Here is a 21896-nt window from a genome sequence, read left to right as displayed (position 1 = left end):
TGGCGCGGTACGTTTGTATCTAGACAGATTTCCAGAACGAAGGAGTCCCGACAGGAAGGCGTTCGAAGCAATTGATCGGCGTCTTAGGGAGCACGGAACATTCCAGCCTATGACTCGTGACTGGGGAAGACCTAGAACGACGAGGACACCTGCAATGGACGAGGCAATTCTTCGTGCAGTTGACGATAACCCTAATGTCAGCGTCAGAGAAGTTGCTGCTGTACAAGGTAACGTTGACCACGTCACTGTATGGAGAGTGCTACGGGAGAACCATTTGTTTCCGTACCATGTACAGCGTGTGCAGGCACTATCAGCAGCTGATTGGCCTCCACGGGTACACTTCTGCAACTGGTTCATTCAACAATGTGTCAATCCTCATTTCAGTGCAAATGTTCTCTTTACGGATGAGGCTTCATTCCAACGTGATCAAATCGTAAATTTTCACAGTCAACATGTGTAGACTGACGAGAATCCTCACGCAATTGTGTAATCACGTCATCAACACAGATTTTCTGTGAACGTTTGGGCAGGCATTGTTGTTGATGTCTTGATTGGGCCCCATGTTCTTCCACCTACGCTCAATGGAGCACGTTATCATGATTTCACACAGGATACTCTACCTGTGCTGCTAGAATATGTGCCTTTACAAGTATGACACAACATGTGGTTCATGCACGATGGAGCTCCTGCACATTTCAGTCGAAGTGTTCGTACGCTTCTCAACAACAGATTCGGTGACCGATGGATTGGTAGAGGCGGACCAATTCCATGGCCTCCACGCTCTCCTGACCTCAACCCTCTTGACTTTCATTTATGGGGGCATTTGAAAGCTCTTGTCTACGCAACCCCGGTACCAAATGTAGAGACTCTTCGTGCTCGTATTGTGGACGGCTGTGATACAATACGCCATTCTCCAGGGCTGCATCAGCGCATCAGGGATTCCATGTGACGGAGGGTGGATGCATGTATCCCCGGTAACGGAGGACATTTCCTGTAACAAAGTGTTTGAAGTCAAGCTGGTACGTTCTGTTGCTGTGTGTTTCCATTCACGATTAATGTGATTTCAAGAGAAGTAATAAAATGAGCTCTAACATAGAAAGTAAGCGTTTCCGGACACATGTCCACGTAACATATTTTCTTTCTTTGTGTGTGAGGAATGTTTCCTGAAAGTTTGGCCGTACCTTTTTGTAACACCCAGTATACATTATAAAACGTTTCACAACTACTGTAGTACAGAAAGAGAAATAAGAATAAACGTAGTTAACATTCTTTCATGCCTACAAAATCAGAGGCAGCGTAGAGTTACTATCAAATTATGAGCTGTAGCAGCTGTGGAAATTGGTGAAAGGTGAAATAAGCAGAGAAGGGGTCTGATAAAAGACACTGAATGAAGACAGGGGAAAAGAAAGTGATGTGAATGAGTGAGGAATGAAAATAAATAGAAGAAAATGAGAACATTGGTTTTATTGTAGGACAGAAGAAAAACCGGCGATATGCATGAATTTTGGGAGAAACGTTATGAGGGTGACTGGAAGAGGTGCTTCAGGTTGTTCTTAAAAGCAAGACGGCATTTAACTGTGCGCTGAGTGCAAGTTAGCTTGTTCGACACACACACACACACACACACACACACACACACACACACAGACTTCAGCAAGAGAGAAAGAGTTTGCGAAATTTTTTTCATGGTTTGGCACTGCTACGGTAATAGATAAGTGAGATCTTGTGTTCCGATTATGATGAGATGACCGGTACTTAATCCCGTGTTCGAGTTACTACCGGTGCGTGGACGCTGAGGAGTCAACGAAGCAGATACAGAGTGTGGTAGTCACGTAACCTGTCTCACAGCAACCAACGAAGCTCTGCATAAGAAGTACTGTTGTGGTCAAATAGACAGACGTTGCAGACGTAACGCACACAACCACATTCGTGGTTAGTTCTCTTCAGGTATTTCCATTTGAGTTCCTGAAGCTCGTAGTCTCGCTGTAGAGTTCTCGCTTCCCGAACACGGCGTCCGGTTTCGATTCCCTGAGGGGTCATCATTTTCACCTGCTCTTGGATAATTGTTTGTTGCAGTGTCGCCTTCATCATCATCATCATTCATTCCCATTACGGTTGGAGGAAGGCAACGACAAAGCATCTCCATTAGGACCTTGCCTAGTATGGCGGCGCTTGCCTCCAGCATCGTTCCCCTACGCTCTGTCAAGAAGTATGGGACTTCATTACAAAGCATCTCCGTAACACTTACGAGTCATTCGAACCTACTGGTAATAAATCTAGCAGCCCGCATCTGAATTGGTGTGAAGTCTTCCTTCAGTCTGACGTGGTACAAACCCCAAACACTAGCAGTACTCAAGAATAACTAGCACCTGCATCCTATATGTGGTGTCCTTTAGAGGTGAATCACTCTTTCCTTAAATTCTCCCAATAAACCGAAGTGGACCATTCGGCTTCCCTACCACTCACTGTCAATGGGGAGGTTACCATGAGAAAAAGACTGAATAATCAACGGAAAGGATAACGTTCTACGAGTCGGGGCGTGGATTGTCAGAAGCTTGAACGTGTTAGGGAAACTAAAAAATCTGGAAAGGGAAATGCAAACGCTCAACCTAGATATAGCAGGGATCAGTGAAGTGAAGTGAAAAGAAGACAAGGATTTCTGGTCACATGCGTATAGGGTAATAATCGGACCCTTGATGTTGACGCAAGACGTAACACGCTTATCGCTTATGGCTACTCTGATAAATCGCCGGTACCTAGACAGAGCTTCTGCGATATCCGGGCCCGTGGCTTTGACATATGACGCAATACCCTTATCGTTACATCGGCAGATCGCCGGTACCGGCAGGAATGTTCTCAGTCTCCGTGGACTCGTCTAGCTAGTCCCACAGCCGAGCCAGTAAGCCAGCTCACACAGCGATGGGCATCGAGAAATACAAAGGACGCGTCGCACTGGTTACTGGCGCCAGCGGGGGCATCGGTTCTGCCACACTGCAGGCGCTGCTGAAGCATGAACTCACCGTCCAGTTTACACGTATTTGCCCAGATTCAAATTGCTTTTTGTTGGTGACAGCAATTGTGTGTAAATGTTGCTGCTAGGAATGCAAATCGAAATATATCGAACGACGGAACGTGACTTTTCAGAGGTCTATCTTCGTTACCATCCATGTAAGTGGCGTGTTTTCGAGCAGTGGTCCCACGCAGATAAGATCTGTGTATGACAGTCTGAGTCATTTCTTGTGAATCACACAGATCTCCAAGCCATTATTCGTACTTTAAACCAGTGGAAGTGGAAAGTGTACTATGACGTGGACAACGATTATGTGTTATTAATATTTAAGTTTCCCTATGAGCAACAAAATGTTAAAAAGATTATCCTGTAAAGTTGAAACGGAAGGTTTTCGTCCTTAAGTGTGTATGTGTGATAAATCGCGAATTTTCCGCATGCCACAGCTCCAAATCGAGCGCTGCCCCTTTGACGTGCTACGAAGCAGTTTCGCAACGCCGTCACAGCGGAATTTATTAAAACAAAGACTCCGTAACACAATGATGTGCAATGCAACATTGTAAAAGTACTGGTATCCATGACTTCCTGTCCTAAAGCTAAACAAAACATTACCGTTACTTCAGCTGTAACACCTGTCATTACGACACGAGACGCCCTTGCGTTTCTCTCTATAAAGCTTTAAGCCACGTCCATTTCAGATATCGAATACACTTTATTAAGATGCAGTCAACGGCATATACAAAATCCATGATACGTTTCGCCCATGTCTATCTGTCTTAACTAGGGATTGATCATGCAGCGCGCTTACAGATATACCTTATCTTTCTGTCGTTACGTAGTTGATTGATTTGCGGGAGGGGACCAAACAGCGAGGTCATCGGTCCCGTCAGATTAGGGAAGTATGGGGATGCAAGTTAGTCGTTCCCTTTCAAAGGAATCATCCCGGCATTTGCCTGAAGCTATTTAGGGAAATCACGGAAGTCCTAAATCAGGACGCCCGGTCGCGGGTTTGAACCGCCTCCTCCCGAAAGCGAGTCCAGTGTGCTAACCACTGCGCCACCTCGCTCGGTCCCGTTACGTACTCTACTGAGTTTGGGAACAGTGTATGTTACAGACAAAAATTCTGTTTCGCATAAACAGGCATTCGATACTTTTTGAAATACATTAATTACGACAAGCATCTTGTAAGTCAGGTGAACACTGTCTAGTCGCTTTAATGTGGCCTTTTGCGAAGAACCTAGGTAACCACCTGTTGTAGCGTGGACAGCCGCCAGACGTGTAAGGAGACAGTCAATGAGTTTCTGCAATGTACCAACAGGAATGTGGACCCATGCCGACTCCAATGCTGTGGCCAGCTGCTCAAGGTTTCTCGGTTGAGGATCAATGGCGCTCACCCCAAATAAATTGGTTCCATAGATTATCCACTTGGTTTAACGCAAGACGTGGTGGTCAGAGGACTACGGTAAATTTACCATGGTGCCAGCCGCGCGGGTTGAGGCGCCATGTCACGTATTGTGCGACCCTACCCGCCGGATGTTCGACCCCTCCCTCTGGCATGCTTTTGTGTGTGTGTGTGTGTGCGTGTGTGTTTGTGTGTGTGTATGTATGTGGGTGTGTATGTGTCTGTGTTGTTTTTAGCCTACATTAGTTTAAGTAGTGTCTAAGTCTAGGGACCGTTGACCTCAGCAGTTTGGTCCCTTAGGAATTCACACACACACACACACACACACACAGAAATCATCCTGCTGGTCTGCTAACCACGCACGTACACTGTGAGCTCTGTAAGAGGTAAAACACACTGTATCTAGTGGTAGACAAGGTGCCCAAGGATAGATCCACAATTGTGTTGATCCAATGTTCCCTCTAGAATAACGAGGTCACCAAGGAGATCCCACGAAAACATTCATCTTCTAGCGATTCTTGCAGGGCATTTGCATTCAGATGTTTCACCCTGTACGCGCCAACGACCATCTGAACAATGGAGCATAAAATGGTGCTTCATCTGAAAAGTCCAGACGTCACCAGTCAGTGGATGTCCAGTTGGTAGACTGGCCTGCAAATTCCATTTACATTGCACACATTCGTAGTTCCCCTGAGCATCCGAATTACCGTCTCCTTTTCCCACCCACGGCGGTTCATCTCGCACATGTGCGACCCAGGTCAGGGCTTACGATCACAGTTCGTACCCGATCACTTCCATGTGAATCAGAGTCCTTTCCTTTACCATCTCCCCTCCGGCTACTTCTGCTTATACCTCCATGGCGTATACCTAGGCCGCGGCTTCGTCTGGACCTTTCGCATGGCTCTAAGCCCTCAGTTACGCCCGCGCCTCTCGGCTGTCACTTCCTCTCGATTCTTGCCATGCCACGGGGCTCTGAAGTGGTCTACACTGACGGCTCAGTAGCTGATGGTCATGTTGTCTTCGCCTGTGTTCACAGAGGGCATATTGAACAGCATTCCTTGCCCAATGGCTGCAGTGTGTTCACTGTAGAGCTGGTAGCCATATGTCGTGCTCTTGAGCACATCCGCTCATGCCCTGGCGAGTCGATTCTTCTCTGTACTGACTCCTTGTGCAGCCTCCAAGCTATCGACCGTGCTACCCTCGCCATTCTTTTGTAGCGACCATCTATGCCCTGGAGCCGTCTACTCGTTCTGTGGTGTCTGTCTGGACCCCGGGACACGACGACATCCCAGGCAATGAACTTGCTGACAGGCTGGCCAAACAGGCTACACGGAAACCGCTTATGGAGATCGGAATTCCTGTAATTAATCAGCACTATATGATATTATGCATGATACTCAGGTAACGACCGGCCACAATAGAAGCGATCAAATGGTGACACACTTAAAATCAAAGTGCCACAATAAAACATGATGTCCAGATTGTATCGAAGCTTATGCAAGCTTTGTTTACAAAGGTAAGGAGAAAGAAGTAACAGTGAAGCCAATGCTTTTAAAAAGAGTTAAATTTAATTCTCACACAATCAAAGCAACATGAGTGATGCTATCACATGATACACACGTAGCACCTGCTGTATTATTTATATTCGGTAGAAATTCTGCCATATATCTGTTCACATAGGTTAAAGCAAATCACGATGGTCTGTGGGCATTTTGGTAACCCAGACACGGGTACAATCCATGCGCCAAATGAGCACCTTCGTTGTACTCTGTCAAGTGTCAGAATGTGCCATTGTTCTCTAGAGGTCGCCTAATGGTACATTCTAAGACTCGGCAGTGTACAAAAAGGTTTGTCATTCGGCGCATGGATTGCACCCGTGTCTCGTTCACCAAAACGTTGCGCAGACCATCGTGCTTTGCGTCAACCTGTGTGAAGAGTTAAACGGCAGACGCTCCGGCGAATATAAATTATACAGCAGACACTAGGTGTGTACCATGCGACAACATCATTCATGATGCTTTAATTGTGTGAAAAACAAAACATGCTATTTTTGACAAATATTCCTTCACAGAGTTGACAGTGGAATATTGTCCCACCATCCTGTCTATGTCTGACGTGCATATTTTCAATATTTAAGCACAAGGTTTTAGATGTGAGGCTGCAACATTTCTGTTCATTCGACGAAGTTGGGTTAGTCTCATACATGGTGAAATTTCCTAAGGTGCGTTTACGCTACAGGAGACAGCCTCTCGCCGCGCGGAGGTTTGAGTCCTCCCTCGGGCATGGGTGTGTACGGTGTTTTTAGCATAAGTTAGTTAGGTTAGTTTAAGTAGTTTGTAAGTCTAGGAACCGATGACCTCAGCAGTCTGGTCGTTTAAAAATTCACACACACACACACACACACGCATACAGCTTCTCGAAGCAGATATGACCTGGTCTCCACGGCGAAACGTATTGTGCGAGGCTGTTTCGCGTTCAGGCAGTCTCGGAAGACTTTTTGGCGCATTATCAAAGAGCTTAGCTTCCCTAATTTCGCGAGGTGTGAAAGTCGTCACTCGTTGCACGGGAGACCATGAACCAACAGGAAAGTATCTGCCTCATCAAACTCTAGAAAAACTATTCGCCTTTGTGGGATTTCAAATGAAAATTCCATCACATTCGGGGACTAATAGAGGAAAGATGATCAAGAGTTTAAGGTCCTGTCGACAGCGGCGTCAGCAGAGACGGAGCGCAAGCTCGCGTTAGGAAAGGATTGCGCATCACATCGGCTGTGCCCTTTTCAAAGGAGTAATCCCGAGATTTACTATGTGCGACTCAGGAAAATCACGGAAAACCTAAATTTGGATCACCAGATGCGGATTTGAACCGTCGCTCCCCTGAATACGTGTCCATTATGTTAACTGCTGTGCCACCTCTTTTGGTGGCAATAACTTGTAAGAGAGATTCGAAGACAGAGAACAAAGTGCTTCGATAAAGAACGTTATTAGGCAGGAATGTAGTCTCTTCTGCTGTTCAGCGTATACCTTAATGTAGCAATCATGGGAAAAAAATGAAACATTCAGGAGTAGCTTTAAAAATCAGGGTAAAAAATAATATTAACCGTAATATTCTCAGATGACATTGCTATAATCAGTTAAAGAAAGGAAGAACTGCAGGGTCTATTAAAATGGAATGAACAATCTCATGAGCAGACTTTGTGAGTTGAGACTGAACGGAAGAGAGACGAAAGTAATGAGAAATAGTAGCACTGAGGTTAGCGATAAAGTTAAAGTTGAAATTGGGGACCACGAAGAAGAAGAAATGATGGAATTTTGCTACGATGCAATCAACATGGCGGACGAGGAAGGAGTTGTAGAAAGCAGACATGAAAGGCAAAGAGGGGATGCCCACTAGAAAGAAGTCTACTAGTATCAAACATGGGACCTAAATTGAGGAATAAATTTACCCGTATGGGAATGTGTCCACCCCCTTAGCTGAGTGGTCAGTGCGTTTGACTGCCACGCAGCAGGTTCAGGTTCCATTCCCGGCCAGGTCGGAAATTTTCCTCAGTCGGGGACTGGGTGTTGTCCTGATCATCATTTCATCGCCATCGACACACAATTCGCCCTGTGTGGCATCAACTGAAAAGAGTTGCAACGCGGCGGCCGAGCTTGCCCAGGTGGGGATTTCTGGCCATCAGTGCTATATGATCATTTCATCTCATTCCTGAAAATGTACGTTTGGGGTACAGTATTCAATGAAAGTTAATCATGGACAGTGGGAAAAGGGATTCAAAGTGTTTGAGGTACGGGACCATGGAAGAATGTTGACAATTAGTTGGAGTAATAAGAAATGAAGATGTTCTCGGCAGAATCTGCTGAGTGTCCTTTAATTTACGTCTATGGTCACAATCTTTTCTGTTTAACAGATTACCGGTATCGGTCTTTAATGACCGTCATCAGATCTGCAGCAAAAATGGGAAAAATATAAATACACTCGCAAACTGTATACAGCTTAAGAACAATACATAGAACATATTGAAAAGGTAGTAGTGACAAAATTTTACTTGTGCGCTTTAAGTGTGAAGAGACATACCTGTCTCATAAAATCAAAGTCCTAATGCACTGCAGCCATAGTGGCATACTAAACTGTTAAATGCGGAATCAGCACCAGCATCGTCAAATACATATAAATCACATCACATGCACGAGTCATGTTGTCAGTAGTACTACTGTTTAAAACTAACTGTCGTACAGTAGCCACAAGATGTTTGTGTAGTAAGTTGACCAGATGTCGCTAATGTCAGCATACACTATTTTTCAATAGTTAATTGAAACAGCGAAAATAAAAGGGGGGATACAATAGTTAAAATCTGTAATAAGCTTATAAAGTATAAAAAGTGTTACAGTAGTAAAAAGTAATAAAAAGAACACGAGAAAAGTAATATTGTTAAAAAGACGAAGGGTTAAAAAACAGTGGTTGACTTGTGCTCTAGTGCCAATATTCTAGGCAATAACATAAATATTAAACACCGTTGATATGGCACCGGGTTATATAAACAACATAAAACAAATCGCTAATGGAGCCACAAATGAAAGGAAATATAGTTCTGCACATAATCAGCGCCCTCTGTTAGCGCTAACTCTAGAATTCCGCACGGGCGGGAAGTAGTTGGAGGAACGTGACCGGTAGAGGGCCCCCTCGTACCCTGCGGTACTTCGTTGCAAGTAAAGAATGATAAAATTCCATAACAGTGGGTGATTTACATTATCTGATTAATGCAGTCTATGAAATGAATAAAGAAGGAACAAGAACCTACTAGAGTCATGCGTAAAACGTATGAAAACGAAGTAAATGTGTGATATACTCAATACTAGGAGAACTTGCGAACACACTATAAATAACAGAGGCGTGGAGTGACTAGGGTAAAACATTGTCTAATAAAGCGAAGTAGGTATTGGACACAAAATCGTTCTGCCAGTTAAGCAGCTTATCCGGCTCTCTATTTTTTGCTTTATTGATTTCAAGTTCTTCCAGCAAATTAAGAGCACGGCCTTTTTCCACCCTGTGAAGAATACGCATATACACTCCTGGAAATGGAAAAAAGAACACATTGACACCGGTGTGTCAGACCCACCATACTTGCTCCGGACACTTCGAGAGGGCTGTACAAGCAATGATCACACGCACGGCACAGCGGACACACCAGGAACCGCGGTGTTGGCCGTCGAATGGCGCTAGCTGCGCAGCATTTGTGCACCGCCGCCGTCAGTGTCAGCCAGTTAGCCGTGGCATACGGAGCTCCATCGCAGTCTTTAACACTGGTAGCATGCCGCGACAGCGTGGACGTGAACCGTATGTGCAGTTGACGGACTTTGAGCGAGGGCGTATAGTGGACATGCGGGAGGCCGGGTGGACGTACCCCCGAATTGCTCAACACGTGGGGTGTGAGGTCTCCACAGTACATCGATGTTGTCGCCAGTGGTCGGCGGAAGGCGCACGTGCCCGTCGACCTGGGACCGGACCGCAGCGACACACGGATGCACGCCAAGACCGTAGGATCCTACGCAGTGCCGTAGGGGACCGCACCGCCACTTCCCAGCAAATTAGGGACACTGTTGCTCCTGGGGTATCGGCGAGGACCATTCGCAACCGTCTCCATGAAGCTGGGCTACGGTCCCGCACACCGTTAGGCCGTCTTCCGCTCACGCCCCAACATCGTGCAGCCCGCCTCCAGTGGTGTCGCGACAGGCGTGAATGGAGGGACGAATGGAGACGTGTCGTCTTCAGCGATGAGAGTCGCTTCTGCCTTGGTGCCAATGATGGTCGTATGCGTGTTTGGCGCCGTGCAGGTGAGCGCCACAATCAGGACTGCATACGACCGAGGCACACAGGGCCAACACCCGGCATCATGGTGTGGGGAGCGATCTCCTACACTGGCCATACACCACTGGTGATCGTCGAGGGGACACTGAATAGTGCACGGTACATCCAAACCGTCATCGAACCCATCGTTCTACCATTCCTAGACCGGCAAGGGAACTTGCTGTTCCAACAGGACAATGCACGTCCGCATGTATCCCGTGCCACCCAACGTGCTCTAGAAGGTGTAAGTCAACTACCCTGGCCAGCAAGATCTCCGGATCTGTCCCCCATTGAGCATGTTTGGGACTGGATGAAGCGTCGTCTCACGCGGTCTGCACGTCCAGCACGAACGCTGGTCCAACTGAGGCGCCAGGTGGAAATGGCATGGCAAGCCGTTCCACAGGACCACATCCAGCATCTCTACGATCGTCCCCATGGGAGAATAGCAGCCTGCATTGCTGCGAAAGGTGGATATACACTGTACTAGTGCCGACATTGTGCATGCTCTGTTGCCTGTGTCTATGTGCCTGTGGTTCTGTCAGTGTGATCATGTGATGTATCTGACCCCAGGAATGTGTCAATAAAGTTTCCCCTTCCTGGGACAATGAATTCACGGTGTTCTTATTTCAATTTCCAGGAGTGTAGTTTTCAATGCTCCCTATGGAATGACGGGTATCAGACAAATGCTGTCCAAAAGCCGTTTTGTTTCGTGGCTGTGAGTGTTGTTTGAACCTTAACTTAAAAGAGCGGCCTGTTTGACCTATATAATATTTGTCACAGTTACTGCAGTCGATCCTATACACTCAAGAGCCATCAAATTTATCATAGTTCCCTTTCAATTTATGTTTTATTGTAGTTTTATAGTGTTATTGACCTGAAAGCCACATCTGACATCAGACTTTTTAAAACATTTTTCTATTTGCAGGGACATTTTGCCGTTAAATTTCATGGGAATAGTGTTCATTCTATCTTTGCCGGTTCTCTTTTGCGTGTGGGTGTGGGTGTGCCTGCTCTTTGTTAAACGTTTCTTTAGCCTGTTGTACGCGCGCGTGACGCCGTTTGTAGAAAATCCGTTAGCTAATGCGATCTGCTTTACAATGCTAAGTTCTTTACGTATTTCGTTTTCGTCTAAAGGTAGACGAAGGAGCCGGTGAACCATGGAAGAGAAGAAAGATTTTTTGTATCTGGGAGGATGGCATGAACTGGCATAGATGATACTGTCTGTACAAGGTGGTTTCCTAAAAATCGAAAACTGATGTTTATTATTAACTTTCTTAATAGTGAGATCAAGGTAGTCTATAGCGCCATCTTCTTCTATTTCGGTGGTAAAAGTTATTTTAGGGTGCCCGACAAGTCTCTCACCGAAGCGTCGAGTGCAGTTCGCACAAGGCGAGGAGCAGCGACAACGAGGCATCCACCACAGAGTGGACACTGATGAATATTGCCTGTTTATAGTTCCACGAAATAAAATCATATTTTCGAAACTGTAGAACTGAGTCTGTGTTCAATTGCTTTTGTTGCCAGTAGTTTTCTCAAATAAAAAGAAATTAACTTAGTATTGTGCAAGGTTACTTAAAAATCATCTGATTCCGTTAAACTTTAAGTAGAGAAAATACAAAATGCAAACTGACAGTGGCAAGGACAGCATTTACAAAACATGGAAATTTGCTATCAAATGCAAATTTATATGATATGAACTCTGTACTGTAGATAACTGACTGGAGTGTTACATTGTACTGAAATTTGTGGTGTGTTGCTATGGGACCAAACTGCCTTGAACTGAAATGAGAGATGGAAGATAATGACTTCAGACAGGAGTAGTGCGCGAATGTTTGTTTCACGTACATCTTGAAACGCCTTGTCTACGTGCAGTAATCGCTCACAGATATCCGATGATGGATAAATTCGAAAACGATTCATATGAGCAATAAAGTCATCCCTTGCCTCATGTTTGAATTTTACCACTGCTACTCACTCAGCCTGCTTGGAGAAATGCTAATTATTATAATCGTGGTCGGCTGTCTCCTGCATGACTTTATGTCACATTAATATTACTGAAATTAAAAGTGTCTCGAAAACCTATGGATGTCTGAGACCAATATCTTGAAAGTGTCAGTGTCGATAACAGGCAGAAGTTGTAGAGATTCTATAATCCCGAGCTGAATGAACTGTCTGCATACATAATTACGTTTTGTACCGAACCCTCAATGCACGAGACCTACTGTGGATGTCTGAGACCAATATCTTGAAAGTGTCAGTGTCGATAACAGGCAGAAGTTGTAGAGATTCTATAATCCCGAGCTGAATGAACTGTCTGCATACATAATTACGTTTTGTACTGAACCCTCAATGCACGAGACCTACTCGTAGCCCGCCAGTTTTATTTCACTTTTGTCCGGTGTGATGCTGGTTAGCCGAAAGAACCTTTTTATATCTCACCCGCGTGGTATCTCGCATGCTTCTTGATAAACCTGCTGAATTTTTACAACACTGGTACGATTGTCTCATACGCAATCCAGGTATGACCTGATGGCCGGCCGGTGTGGCCGTGCGGTTCTAGGCGCTTCAGTCTGGAACCGCATGACCGCTACGGTCGCACGTTCGAATCCTGCCTCGGGCATGGATGTGTGTGATGTCCTTAGGTTAGTTAGGTTTAAGTAGTTCTAAGTTCTAGGGGACTGATGACCACAGATGTTAAGTCCCATAGTGCTCAGAGCCCTTTGAACCATTTTATGACCTGATGTTCATCTGTATGCACCTCTTTAATGTTAATGAATAATATATACTGGGTGAGGGCAAATTAAAGTGACCCAGAGAACAGAGTTCCAGCATACAAAGAAATACAGCAGAGGAAATTAAATACAGTATCAACCTGACTGCAGCACATGTTGAAAGTAACCACCATTCATGACCTTGGCCCTTTTGGGTCGTGGTCAAGAGTTGCTGAAGGCGGATCGAAGCTGGTCAGCTGGAATTGCTGCAGCCTCATCCGAAATGTTCTGCTGCAATTCTTGAAGACTTTGAGGGTTGTTGCGGTACGCCTTAGACTTTAGGGCTCCCCTCGCAAAGTAATCGCACAGTGACAGATCCGGTGACCTGGGTGGCCAGTTACGACCACGACCAGACTGACCTCTGCTAAGCACTCTGTCAGGAATGAAGACTGTGTAAATATGTTCCAAGGTTCGGCCGGCTGTATGGGCAGTTGCTCCATGCTGTTAGAAGTAACTCTAGGGCTTTTTCTCCCCCTTTAATATTGTCATTCGTTTTATTTTCCCGACCCTGTAGCATCCCTCTTAGCTCCTGTCATTTCTTGCAGAGCCTCAAGATCGGATTTTCATCCTGAAACGCGAACCGTGTGGACGATTTTATCCAAATAAACGATTTTCAAGTACAACTGTAACGGATACATGAACGTCAAAACATTACGTAAATCTGTCTTCCTACAAATTTTACATGATCATGCGGATGATCGCAATCACGTGAAGATCAAAACATTAAAAACTAAACTGCACCAGAGTGAAAGATCTCTTTTCCTTATTTCCTTCTTTCCACGTAGACAGTAACTTGTTTCTGCCTCACAACAGGAGCTGGCAGTCAAGGACGCCCCAGGGAAGCTGCACGCGATTGCCGGGGATTTGAGAGACGAAGCCAGCATCCTGGCTGCCTTCAAGTGGGTCAAGGACAACCTGGGTGGGGTCGACATCCTGATCAATAACGCTGGTGTATCGGGTACATTCCCATTTACTAGCCTCATAGGTAAGGGATACACTTTGCATTATCTTAAGCGATTTTAAGAGCATTTGAAAATACCAAATAGTTTGAAATCAATAGAATATATACACTCCTGGAAATGGAAAAAAGAACACATTGACGCCAGTGTGTCAGACCCACCATACTTGCTCCAGACACTGCGAGAGGGCTGTACAAGCAATGATCACACGCACGGCACAGCGGACACACCAGGAACCGCGGTGTTGGCCGTCGAATGGCGCTAGCTGCGCAGCATTTGTGCACCGCCGCCGTCAGTGTCAGCCAGTTTGCCATGGCATACGGGGCTCCATCGCAGTCTTTAACACTGGTAGCATGCCGCGACAGCGTGGACGTGAACCGTATGTGCAGTTGACGGACTTTGAGCGAGGGCGTATAGTGGGCATGCGGAAGGCCGGGTGGACGTACCGCCGAATTGCTCAACACGTGGGGCGTGAGGTCTCCACAGTACATCGATGTTGTCGCCAGTGGTTGGCAGAAGGTGCACGTGCCCGTCGACCTGGGACCGGACCGCAGAGACGCACGGATGCACGCCAAGACCGTAGGATCCTACGCAGTGCCGTAGGGGACCGCACCACCACTTCCCAGCAAATTAGGGACACTGTTGCTCCTGGAGTATCGGCGAGGACCATTCGCAACCGTCTCCATGCAGCTGGGCTACGGTCCCGCACACCATTAGGCCGTCTTCCGTTCACGCCCCAACATCGTGCAGCCCGCCTCCAGTGGTGTCGCGACAGGCGTGAATGGAGGGACGAATGGAGACGTGTCGTCTTCAGCGATGAGAGTCGCTTCTGCCTTGGTGCCAATGATGGTCGTATGCGTGTTTGGCGCCGTGCAGGTGAGCGCCACAATCAGGACTGCATACGACCGAGGCACACAGGACCAACACCCGACATCATGGTGTGGGGAGCGATCTCCTACACTGGCCGTACACCACTGGTGATCGTCGAGGGGACACTGAATAGTGTACGGTACATCCAAACCGTCATCGAACCCATCGTTCTACCATTCCTAGACCGGCAAGGGAACTTGCTGTTCCAACAGGACAATGCACGTCCGCATGTATCCCGTGCCACCCAACGTGCTCTAGAAGGTGTAAGTCAACTACACTGGCCAGCAGGATCTCCGGATCTGTCTCCCATTGAGCATGTTTGGGACTGGATGAAGCGTCGTCTCACGCGGTCTGCACGTCCAGCACGAACGCTGGTCCAACTGAGGCGCCAGGTGGAAATGGCATGGCAAGCCGTTCCACAGGACTACATCCAGCATCTCTACGATCGTCTCCATGGGAGAATAGCAGCCTGCATTGCTGCGAAAGGTGGATATACATTGTACTAGTGCCGACATTGTGCATGCTCTGTAGCCTGTGTCTATGTGCCTGTGGTTCTGTCAGTGTGAACATATGATGTATCTGACCCCAGGAATGTGTCAATAAAGTTTCCCCTTCCTGGGACAATGAATTCACGGTGTTCTTATTTCAATTTCCAGGAGTGTATATATAAGAATGTTATTAAATACATGTGTGTTTGGTGTGAGTCAAAATATGTTCTCAAAATGAATATCTCCACATCTAAATTGCTCCCAAGCACAATTTTGGAAGGGACAATGGTAATACATCACATTAGATATGCACTATATTAGAAAAATGTAATCTATGATATTGATAGCAGCTATTGCTATCTCATTCCAAATAACTCAGGCCTACTAGAAGTTGTGTACAAAAAAAAACTTTCGACGCACGTTGCAATATGTGTCAACTGGCTCTCTAAATTTTATAGATTCTATTTCCTACAGTCAACAGTTAAATAACACCAACATCTAATAAAAATATGTGGTGTGAAAGCACACACTTGCACACGCAACACAGCCAAAAGAGAAACAAACTGAGCTAACACCCTATTAAGAAGGAAGAAGGTTTTTGACGTTTTCATTGCGGTGTGGCACTTACACTGCATATCTTTAACCAAAGACGATGACAGAGTTGAAACACCGCCAAGGACGATGGTGCAACTAGATAGAGTCGATATCTAGAAAATGAACTCTTTGATAAAATTATTTATCATTTATCGAGGACACACACACACACACACACACACACACACACACACAAGTATGTATTACTTATGTACCGAAGTAATATGCAAGTATAATTACAGAGCTGAACAAAAATTCGATTAAAAAAATGTTATTTTTTTATTTGTTTATTTATAACACGCCCCGTTGCAGTGTTTGTAATACAACAAGTACATTGTATTATATATATATATATATATATATATATATATATATATATATATATATATATGTGTGTGTGTGTGTGTGTGTGTGTGTGTGTGTGTGTGTGTGATTTTTCGCACTTTGTAAGCAAAACGGACCTTCAAATTGAAAATTTCTACATCTAAACTTTCTGTAAAACTTATCAAAACACACACGGCTAGCCTTCTTACCGTAACATGAAAGTACAATTACAGATCTCTACGCAAATTCGAGGAAAATAGAATTGTGTTATTTCTTAAAATATGTAAGGTTTGGGACACTTTTCAAGCGCTTTGGACCCTCAAAATAAATATTTCCACAAGTAAGTTGTTTGTACTGCTAATTAAAATACATGCAGCTCGCTTATTGGCACTATTTCAATATATTGTAGTTTAGTAGATGACTTTAGTCCTATCTTTGTACCACACATTAAATTAATCTAAGTAAATGAAAACTGGTTGCAAAAATGCGCACATGAGCACTACTGCAACTCTAGCTCATAGTTCAAAATGCACCATGGATTATCAGTGTTACTGTCACGTCTAGAAGTAAACCTGATTGTTCGATATTCCTACCAAACTTGAGAAGCACAATGGACCAGCCGACATGCAGGGTCCACGGGTTCATGGTGTTGTCTCTATACATCTACATCTACATCTACATTTATACTCCGCAAGCCACCCAACGGTGTGTGGCGGAGGGCACTTTACGTGCCACTGTCATTACCTCCCTTTCCTGTTCCAGTCGCGTATGGTTCGCGGGAAGAACGACTGTCCGAAAGCCTCCGTGCGCGCTCTAATCTCTCTAATTTTACATTCGTGATCTCCTCGGGAGTTATAAGTAGGGGGAAGCAATATATTCGATACCTCTTCCAGAAACGCATCCTCTCGAAACCTGGCGAGCAAGCTACACCGCGATGCAGAGCGCCTCTCTTGCAGAGTCTGCCACTTGAGTTTATTAAACATCTCCGTAACACTATCACGGTTACCAAATAACCCTGTGACGAAACGCGCCGCTCTTCTTTGGATCTTCTCTATCTCCTCCGTCAGACCGATCTGGTACGGATCCCACACTGATGAGCAATACTCAAGTATACGAGTGTTTTGTAAGCCACCTCCTTTGTTGATGGACTACATTTTCTAAGCACTCTCCCAATGAATCTCAACCTGGTACCCGCCTTACCAACAATTAATTTTATATGATCATTCCACTTCAAATCGTTCCGCACGCATACTCCCAGATATTTTACAGAAGTAACTGCTACCAGTGTTTGTTCCGCTATCATATAATCATACAATAAAGGATCCTTCTTTCTATGTATTCGCAATACATTACATTTGTCTATGTTAAGGGTCAGTTGCCACTCCCTGCACCAAGTGCCTATCCGCTGCAGATCTTCCTGCATTTCGCTACAATTTTCTAATGCTGCAACTTCTCTGTATACTACAGCATCATCCGCGAAAAGCCGCATGGAACTTCCGACACTATCTACTAGGTCGTTTATATATATTGTGAAAAGCAATGGTCCCATAACACTCCCCTGTGGCACGCCAGAGGTTACTTTAACGTCTGTAGACGTCTCTCCATTGATAACAACATGCTGTGTTCTGTTTGCTAAAAACTCTTCAATCCAGCCACACAGCTGGTCTGATATTCCGTAGGCTCTTACTTTGTTTATCAGGCGACAGTGCGGAACTGTATCGAACGCCTTCCGGAAGTCAAGAAAAATAGCATCTACCTGGGAGCCTGTATCTAATATTTTCTGGGTCTCATGAACAAATAAAGCGAGTTGGGTCTCACACGATCGCTGTTTCCGGAATCCATGTTGATTCCTACATAGTAGATTCTGGGTTTCCAAAAACGACATGATACTCGAGCAAAAAACATGTTCTAAAATTCTACAACAGATCGACGTCAGAGATATAGGTCTATAGTTTTGCGCATCTGCTCGACGACCCTTCTTGAAGACTGGGACTATCTGTGCTCTTTTCCAATCATTTGGAACCCTCCGTTCCTCTAGAGACTTGCGGTACACGGCTGTTAGAAGGGGGGCAAGTTCTTTCGCGTACTCTGTGTAGAATCGAATTGGTATCCCGTCAGGTCCAGTGGACTTTCTTCTATTGAGTGATTCCAGTTGCTTTTCTATTCCTTGGACACCGTTCGATACAATTTGAAACGAGACTCTTCCGACCAGGCAACATGTTTCCAGTCATCAACAGGCCAATGTCGGTGTTGACGGGTCCAGGCGAGACATAAAGCTTTGTGTCGTGCAGTCATCAGGGGTATACGAATGGGCCCTCGGCTCCGAAAGCCCATATCGATGATGTTTCATTGAATGGTTCGCACGCTGACTGTTCTGGCGTAACCACGAACGCCGGAATAAAGATGAGGAACGCAAGAGAAAAGAAGGCGGTGAAACGAAATCGGCCAATAGGGCGCAGACCTGTACGTCACCACGATTGAGGTGGCATCGAGCCGAAGTGAATATAAGCGTGGCTCCTGCCAGCCTCGGACAGATATTTGTGGACAGCACTCGCAGAGTGTAAGCACGGCCTAGCACAGAGTGCAGCGAGATCAGTTATTAATGATCCATATCCACTGCTTTTTTCGACATTACAGATAGCAAAGGATTCGGATTCACGTTGCATGCCACCCGTCACGACACCATTGTTATTTCAAAGCTAAGTATTGTCAATTTCCTTATTTGAAATAAAACTACTAACGTTTCTTTTGCTTAACCCTTTGAGTCACACAAATACTTTTGGACTTTATATGCACTGAAATTTGATCTTACCCTTCTTTATTGCATTACTGGAGCACATTACAAATTTTTAAAAATCTTTCAATTTTTATAAAAAATATACATAGGTGGTTTCACTACGAAACCACTGTGACGCAAGGGGTTGTACTACGTCTTTCAAAAATCCACTAATTTTTAATTTTAATATTTTATTAATGTTACATTTTCTTTCACACGTGTTTTTTTAATAAAGTGGTGTCACAAAAAAGGAGTTTTGTTTAATGCAAAATTTCAAAGTACATAACATACAACACTTGTTTTCTGCTTTTCTTAATACTTCAAAAAATAGTTTTTTTATCTGTTAGGCACAATCCGACATCACATACTTTGCATGACCATCTGGCCCTATGAGGCTCCTTTTTTGAACTACAATTTGCACATCGTTTTCATTTGCTATGAACAGGAATATATGGTTCACTGGATTGTTTTTCATCCACAGAGACTTTCATTCTAACTGTCTTCTTAGATGATGATGGCCAGGAAATTGCTTTCCTTTTCCTGCCAGGAGAAATGCTACGTTGCACAAACAGACCCTCAACCACTGGCATTTTAAAATCTTTTAATTTCAGTGGTGTTCCTCCACTTTTTATTTTATATATGACATAGGCATTCACAACAGTGACGTCCAAGAAATGTAAACATTTTCTGTGCCACCATTTCTTGGTTTTCCTGTCTAATTCATAAGCTGATTTGAGCATGTTTGCTTTGTCAACATAACCCATTGAACTATTGTAGTCACATTTGACTTCCGGACATTTTATTGCTTCCTCAGAGAGAAATATTTTTTTCTTCACTTCACTGTGGCTTCTTGGTTTGGATTATGGAAGTTTGAGAGAAAAAGAATAGGCTGTTTGGCCAACTATTTAGTGCAGGTTACTCCCTCCCAGTTCCTCCATTCTGATTCCCCACGAGTGTCACATTTATCAGATTTAAAATCTTTTGGCAAGTATTTCCTCACACTTTTAATTGTGTCACAGCCATATATTTTATCTAATAGAATGTTTTTGAACAATCGTACTGATATTAAATAGTTGTCTACGTAGATTTCATGACCCTACCCTACCAGTGATGTTGTCAAATCAATAACAACTGTCCCACCAGATTTGAAACTCATGTATATGCCCCTTACCCACACTTTGTAACCCCTTTTTATCGCTTGTTGTTGTTGTGGTCTTCATTCCTGAGACTGGTTTGATGCAGCTCTCCATGTTACTCTATCGTGTGCAAGCTTCTTCATCTCCCAGTACTTATTGCAACCTACATCCTTCTGAATATGCTTAGTGTATTCATCTCTTTGTTTCCTTCTACGATTTTTACCCTCCACGCTGCCGTCCAATGTTAAATTTGTGACCCCTTGATGCCTCAGAACGTGTCCTACCAACCGGTCCCTTCTTCTTGTCAAGTTATGAAACAAACTCCTCTTCACCCCAATTCTATTCAAAACCTCTTTATTAGTCATGTGATCTACCCATCTAATCTTCAGCATTCTTCTGTAGCACCACATTTCGAAAGCTTCTATTTTCTACTTGTCCAAACTATTTATCGTCCATGTTTCACTTCCATACATGACTAAACTCCATACAAATACTTTCAGAAACGACTTCCTGACACTTAACTTTATACTCGAAGTTAACAAATTTCTCCTCCTCAGAAACACTTTCCTTGCCATTGCCAGTCTACATTTTATATCCTCTCTACTTCGACCATTATCAATTATTTTGCTCCCCAAATAACAAAACTCATTTACTACTTTAAGTGTCTCATTTCCTAATCTAATTCCCACAGCATCACCCGATTTAGTTCGACTACATTCGATTATCCTCGTTTTGCTTTTGTTGATGTTCATCTTACATCCTCCTTTCGAGACACTGTCCATTCCGTTCAACTGCTCTTCCAAGTCCTTTGCTGTCTCTGACAGAATTACAATACCATCGGCGAACCTCAAAGTTTTTATTTCTTCTCCATGCATTTTAATACCTACTCCGAATTTTTCTTTTGTTTCCTTTACTGCTTGCTCAATATATAGATTAAATAACACTGGGGAGTGGCTACAACCCTGTCTCACTCCCTTCCCAACCACTGCTTCCCTTTAATGCCCCTCGACTCTCGTAACTGCCATCTGGTTTCTGTACAAATTGTAAATAGCTTTTCGATCCCTGTATTTTACCACTGCCACCTTTAGAATTTGAAAGAGAGTGTTCCAGTCAACATTGTCAAAAGCTTTCTCTAAGTCTACAAATGCTAGAAACGTAGGTTTCCCTTTCCATAATCTTTCTTCTAAGATAAATCGTAGAGTAATATTGCGTCACGTGTTCCAATATTTCTACGGAATCCAAACTGATCCTCCCCGAGGTCGTCTTCTACCAATTTTTCCATTCGTCTGTAAAGAATTCGTGTTAGTATTTTGCAATTGTGACTTATATAGACTGATAGTTCGGTAATTTTCATATCTGTCAACACCTGCTTTCTTTGGGATTGGAATTATTACATTCTTCCTCAAGTCTGAGGGTATTTCGCCTGTCTCATACATCTTGCTCACCAGATGGTAGAGTTTTGTCAGGAAGGGCTCTCCCAAGGCTGTCAGTAGTTCTAATGGAATGTTGTCTACTCCCCGGGCATTGTTTCGACTCAGGTCTTTCAGTGGTCTGTCAAACTCTTCACGCAGTATCGTATCTCCCATTTCATCTTCATCTACATCCTCTTCCATTTCCATAATATTGACCTCAAGTACATCGCCCTTGTATGGACCCTCTATATACTCCTTCCACCTTTCTGCTTTCCCTTCATTGCTTAGAGCTGGGTTTGCATCTGAGTTCTTG

General features: G+C 44.5%; 1 protein-coding gene across 1 annotated transcript in view; it reads left to right on the top strand.

Annotated features, from left to right (window-relative positions):
* The window catches only part of LOC124594639 (farnesol dehydrogenase-like), a 65939-nt gene that overhangs the window by 9163 nt on the left and 34880 nt on the right, over window positions 1–21896 (top strand). Inside the window, exon 2 of the mRNA XM_047133006.1 lies at window positions 13838–14009. Within this exon, the coding sequence (XP_046988962.1) occupies window positions 13838–14009 (172 nt within the window). The remainder of the gene's footprint in view (window positions 1–13837; window positions 14010–21896) is intronic.

The sequence above is a fragment of the Schistocerca americana genome, chromosome 2 (genome assembly GCF_021461395.2).
Source record: "Schistocerca americana isolate TAMUIC-IGC-003095 chromosome 2, iqSchAmer2.1, whole genome shotgun sequence".
Classification (NCBI taxonomy): Eukaryota; Metazoa; Arthropoda; class Insecta; order Orthoptera; family Acrididae; genus Schistocerca; species Schistocerca americana.
The sequence above is the reverse complement of the archived record's forward strand: the minus strand, read 5'-3'. Positions and strand labels throughout refer to the sequence as shown.